This window comes from Muscardinus avellanarius (genome assembly GCF_963383645.1).
Source record: "Muscardinus avellanarius genome assembly, chromosome: 15".
NCBI classification, from domain to species: Eukaryota; Metazoa; Chordata; class Mammalia; order Rodentia; family Gliridae; genus Muscardinus; species Muscardinus avellanarius.
In genome coordinates, this window is record NC_137801.1 from 63,276,873 (window position 1) to 63,282,737 (window position 5,865).

Below are 5,865 nucleotides of genomic sequence, written 5' to 3' on the forward strand. Positions count from 1 at the left end.
TAATTAGCTGCTGCTGCCGCCGGCAATATGGCGCCACTGCCACACCCTCGGCCGTGAGGCTGGCGTATTTCTTCTCTGGTTTTGAGCTCCGCTCTGAGTCCCTGCAGAGTGTACTGAGCCCAACCCCTGGGAGCTTTAGATGCTTCCTGCGCCGAAAAATCTGCCGAATTTCGCCCGGCCTTTCCGCAGCGGCTCACCTCGGCTTGCTGTCCACCGCTCCTCTCTGGAGCCTGGTGGGCTGTTGAGTGTGTTGGTCTAGAGCCGCCTGGTGAACTCGCCGCTGCCGCCGGCAGTAAGGCGCTGCTGCCGCGTCCTCGGGCGTGAGGCCAGTGTATCTGCTCTGTGGCTCTGAGCTCCGTTCTGAGTCCCCCTCCTCTCTGGAGCCTGGTGCTGCAAAAGAAGATGGCGCCTGCCGCTCTGCGCCGCGGCTCCAGCCGCAGCACTGCAGTCTGGTTTCTTTCTGGTGTCTCGTTTTTCCAGCCCTCTTTTTCTCTGTCCCTTGTATTTACATTTTTTGTTTCTCTGCTGATGGTGTTTTCTGGCTATGAAAAGCGCTGATTTTGTGGTAATAGAGCTTGGTTGTTAGCGGGGCTCGTAAGTCCCGCTTTTCTCTGTCGCCATCTTCTCAGAAGTTTCTAGTGTCTATTCTAAAAGAACACTTAAGCTTCTCTAGTAAATCCGCTGTCATCAGTCTTTCAGTGTCTCTTCCAATACGTGAATGTTGGTTTTAAAAATATGGTAAATTAGGAACAGGTTAATGCTTATATTCAGCAGTTTATTAGACGCTGATTTTCAAACATAATTAAGAACCATATCACTCTCTTTTCACACCATTTATGAGCCCAAAGCCAAGGCATTACTGTTCCCTTGTGGCAAAGTAGTCTCATTGCAGGCAAGCTCCTTGGAGAAAGGGTCTGGATTGCCAGCCTTCCATATTCATTATTAAAATAAACCAACTCTTTTAAATATTCCCATTTATCCTGCCTATTGTTACCTGAAAGCTTTGCAGGTAGTGTAAAATAAATATTCAGCCAACTTTTTCCAACACAATGGTATTTGTGTTGCCCAAGTAAACATTATAGTAGTGTTGGAAAGTAGGATGTTTCTTTTTTTCTTTCTTTTTTTCGGTACTGGGGATTTAATTCAGGGCCATTCTACCTCTGAGTTATACCTCTAGCCCTTTTTATTTTTGTTTGGAAACAAGATCTTGCTAGGTTGCTCAGAGTCTTGCTACATTGCTGAGTCTGTCCTTGAACCTGTGATTCTCCTGTCTCAGCCTCCCAAGCACTGGGATTACAGGTGTGCACACCATGCCTGGCTAGAATGTTATTTTTCAAGAGGAAGTTTCTTAGCTGAGCATGGTGGTATGTGCCTGTAATCCCAGTATTTGGGAGGCTGATAGAACAATCACAGGTTCAAAGCCACCCTCAGCAACTTAATGAGGCTTTCAGCAAATTAGCAAGACCCTGTTTCCAAACAAACATACATACATATATATATATATATACATACATACATACATACATACATACATACATACATACATAGGGCTAGAGGTGTAGCTCAGAGATAGAATGCCCCTGGGTTCAATCCCCAACACCACACGGAAGTTTCTTTTCCTCTTGTAGAACTCTGTAGGGCTCAGGCTTTGTGCTAGATCCTTGGAGCAGGCAGGTGTATATTGACCTGGGCACTCACTGTTAGAACATCATGGCCTCCTGCTTGGCCAAATGGCTGACTAATGGGGAGGTGGTCACCACAGAAGGAAGAATGGAATGAGGATAGGGACAAATGTTTTTGGGTTGTCTACCAAGCACCTGGACCTGTGTCATCCTGTTTGAGCTGGCCGAAGCATTCCTGTTATACAGGGGTGCCGATTCTACTCTAGCTATAGCCCCCTTGCCCTGCAGCACAGTGGACTGGCCTGGAACAGAGGCCCACCTGCTGGAAAGCCACTGCCCAAATCAAGAGAGAAAGCCAGGGGATGCTTTTCAATACCTTTATTAAGAAATATCAAAAATTCATTACAGTTTCATACAGTTTTACAAAGTTCCACGGAAGGGGAATGTAGGGATGCCAATCCTGCCGTTGGTATGTGCCTTGAACACTACGGTAGCTCGCCACAGGGGTGACCATCCCACTCTCTCTCTCTCTCTCTCTTAGTTTGCCAGTGATCCAGAGCAACGCTTCCCCCTCCATCTCATTTTCACTTGGCCATAGCACAGTACCTTAGTTACTAAAAAGCATTTTCATACTTTGTAGATACTTCTTACATTTTTGTCACCATCCATCCCTGAAAAGGCTGAGCTGTTTCTAGGAAGCACAACATCTGAGTCCCACTTAGTGCTGTTTGGGTTACATTATCACAAAGCCTGCTTTGAAAGCTGGCAAATGTTGCATGTTATACATAACCATATTACACATGGGAGGACCCAAACACATTAAAAAAAAATATAACAATACAAAAGGGGGGGAATTACTCATCATGGAAATAAAACAGCACGGTCATTCAGTGTAACCCTCTAGTACAGGACAAGCCTGCCAGGACCACTGAGTTATGGTCACAATCGTCCACCGCAGGACCCAGCCCGCCTGGATACGGGAACACCAGCACAGAATACAGGAAGGAGTATTTTCAGGGTTGGTACATCACAATCTTTTATGTCAGGGGTACTGTATCAGAGGGGAATTACACTTTTGGAATAATCGGGGCTAGTAGGTCATTGGTACCAGATGGGGAACAGCCACGGTGTGTGTGCCTTGGCGAAGGCTTGTGCTGGTTTGTCTTAGAGTAGGTTCTGGAGAGATTGTCCAGCAATGTGGAAAGAGCTGTCTTCAGAGGAAGGACTCCTTGTTCACCCACATGAGGCTGCGAGTCTCGTTGGGCTTGCACTCGTACTCAATGACCGAGAAGGGGCTCCCCCACTGGCAGTGGTCTCGCTTGTGGTAATTGTAGAATTTGACTTGCCACACTGTCTCGAAGGTCCCGATGTCTGTGAACTGCGGGGAGAGAAACATGCCCAGTCAAGACCTCGTTGTGGCAGGAGTGATGGCTGAGAGCAAAAGCCAGTGAGTGCAAGTCAGCCTGCTTCATAATCCCACATAACCGGCCACCTCTCCATCTTGGAAGTTTAGGTCATTCTGTTCATGAACTACCTTCCTTTATTACCAGAGCTATTCCCCCCCCCCCTGGAAAGCTGTCTGGCATTTGTTACCACATCGATTTTAACAAAATAACTCTCAGGTTTGTTTTCCAAGTTAAAACTTGGAAATGTTGTGAAAACCACTCTGAGAAACTCAGAATTTTTGAGCTTGCTCCCGAACATACCCCACCTTGGGAAAATGGAAGAGAAGGGAGAGAGAATAATGTATATTGCCTATGTTTTGGTTTCTACTTCAGAAAACAGTGGTGTAACATAGTATCTGCACAACATATCTAAACATAAAATGTAATTTCCCTTCCATTATTAGTTTCAAGTCCAGGGAAAGATATTTATTTATTTTTTAATTTTTTGGTGGCACTAAGGGTGGAACCCAGGGGATTTTCTACCTCCAGGCTATACTCCCAAACCTATTTTATATATTATTTGGAAAAAGGGTCTCACTAAGTTACTGAGAGCCTAAGTAGCTGAGGCTGGCTTTGAACCTGTGCGACCCCCCAGTCTCAGCTTCCCAAGTGCTGGGATTACAAGTGTGCACCACCATGCCTGGCTCCAGGGAAAGATATTTAATTTAAGGTGACAACCATAAATATTTTATTAGAAGTATTTGATTGTTAAATATTCTATTTTACCCATCCAATATTTAGTGTTTATAAATCATGAATCCATGCCCATGTCTTTGGCTTAGATAATATATTATCCTAAAGGATATCTGAGTATCTACTATGTATCATGCACGTATAAATTTTTTTTGTATAAGGCATAATTCTTGCTGTTAAGAACTTTGCATTCTACTTTTGGAAGATAGGTCTGGCAAATCACTGCACAGAATTCTCCTGAGCCATGAGGACGCATTTCTCTTGTGGCTGAGAAGAAGGCATAGAATCCCCTAGAGGCCACTGGGCAGATGCCCAAGTGGCCTGTGGGGTTGCCTGACCCTGCTACCACCTTCTGGAGCTATTTAGGGGATCTGGCATGAGACATCATGATGCCTGTCGTTATTTTTCTCCTCTGATCTTCCTGTCATGGGAGGGGACAGGGACTGACTTGGCAGGATTCTGAGACTTGTCAAGAGCCAGAAGATGTGGCGAGAAGGGCAGCGAGCAATAGGAGCCTTTTGCTGTGCAGCTGATACAAGAGGAGGGTGATCAGGTGCTCCCCAGATAGCTTTCCAAGATGCTTGCAAGATAAAACCTGCACCATTGCCTCATCCTGCTAATTTGGTCCCAAAACAAGATCTGGGATTTCCTTTGGGGAATTTGCTTGACGTGAAACAGTGAATGATACACTTTGCATCTACCAACCTCCCAGGTATGGACTTGAAGTATCTCTTTTCAGAGAGTCATGGTTAATGACCTACATAAACAAGCATAACAGTTTTGTTCACAAGACCCCCACAGCGGAATAAACACAAATATCTAATCCATTACCTGATGATAGGCAAATTTTGGTATATTTATAAAAATGGCCTTTTACTTAACAATAAAAAGGACATGTTGATTCGGGTATTAGCAGGGATGGACTTTAAGTACATTCTGAGCAAAAGAGTTTAGACCCCAAAGACATCCTGAATGATTCCATTTATATAAAACCCTATATAATAATAGAATAAAATCAATATTGACATGAAACTCCTGTGGTTATCTAAGGCCTGGGATGAAAGGGATTGGGAGAATCCTATATCTAGATTGGGGTGGTGGTTATGTAGATGTACATTGGTCAAACTAATTGAACTGTGTATTTAAAATGAGTAGACTCATTATATGTGAACTATACTGCATGGTTAGGAAAAACAGAAATATCCATTTTCAGTAAGCTACAGGAATACAGGTATTTTAAACACTATTAATGGGAATTGAATTGTACAGCCTTTTGGAAGGGCAATTTCCATCAAGTCAAAGGCGTGAGTACACTTGGGACAAGCAATTCCACACCATATAATTTATCTTAAGAACATCACAAAGTTTAATGGTGAACAGGGGCATTCTACCATTGAGCGACACACCTAGCCCTATTTTTTAATTCTTTATTTTGAAACAGGGTCTCACTAAGTTGCAGAGGGCCTCACTAAGTAGCCACGCCTGACTTCAAACCTGCAATCCTCCTGTCTCAGCCTCCTGAGTACTAGGATTACAATCATGTTCTACCACGCCTGCTTATGATCAAGTTTTATAACCAGGAAGGATGTATTAAATCTAAAATTGTGTTTATAAATTTTGCCAGATAATTAATATCCTTAATCTAAGAGATTATATGAATTAATTAGTTAGAACTACTAAAAAATATGTAGGTAAAAGACTGTCGGACCACAGATCATTAAAGAAAAAAAGTTTAATGTCTGAAAACATACAAATATAATATTATTAGTAATTAAAAATATAACATTTCATCTATCAACTTAGTAAAAAATTTATAAATTTCTTACCACAAGCAACTTAAGCATCCAATATAAATTATTATAAAAATGGTGGCAGATCCACATGATGCTCTTACCTAGCTATTAAAAGAAATTTAGGTTGTTGATGCAAGAAAAAACTTAGAAAAATGCTAACAGGAAAGAGAGAATAATATATATTCATATATATATATATATATATATATATATATATATATATGTGTGTGTGTGTGTGTGTGTGAATATATACATAAGGTTAGATATGTAAGACAAAATATATAGGAAAAAGGAAAATAAAAATACAAACTT

At 42.3% G+C, this 5,865-nt stretch overlaps 1 protein-coding gene across 1 annotated transcript in view; it reads right to left on the bottom strand.

The window, feature by feature from the left end:
• Positions 1–2,835: 2,835 nt before the first annotated feature.
• The window catches only part of CNRIP1 (cannabinoid receptor interacting protein 1), a gene marked incomplete at its 3' end in the record, with an annotated part of 29,752 nt that continues 26,722 nt past the window's right edge, over positions 2,836–5,865 (bottom strand). Inside the window, exon 3 of the mRNA XM_080711615.1 lies at positions 2,836–3,000. Within this exon, the coding sequence (XP_080567741.1) occupies positions 2,836–3,000 (165 nt within the window). The remainder of the gene's footprint in view (positions 3,001–5,865) is intronic.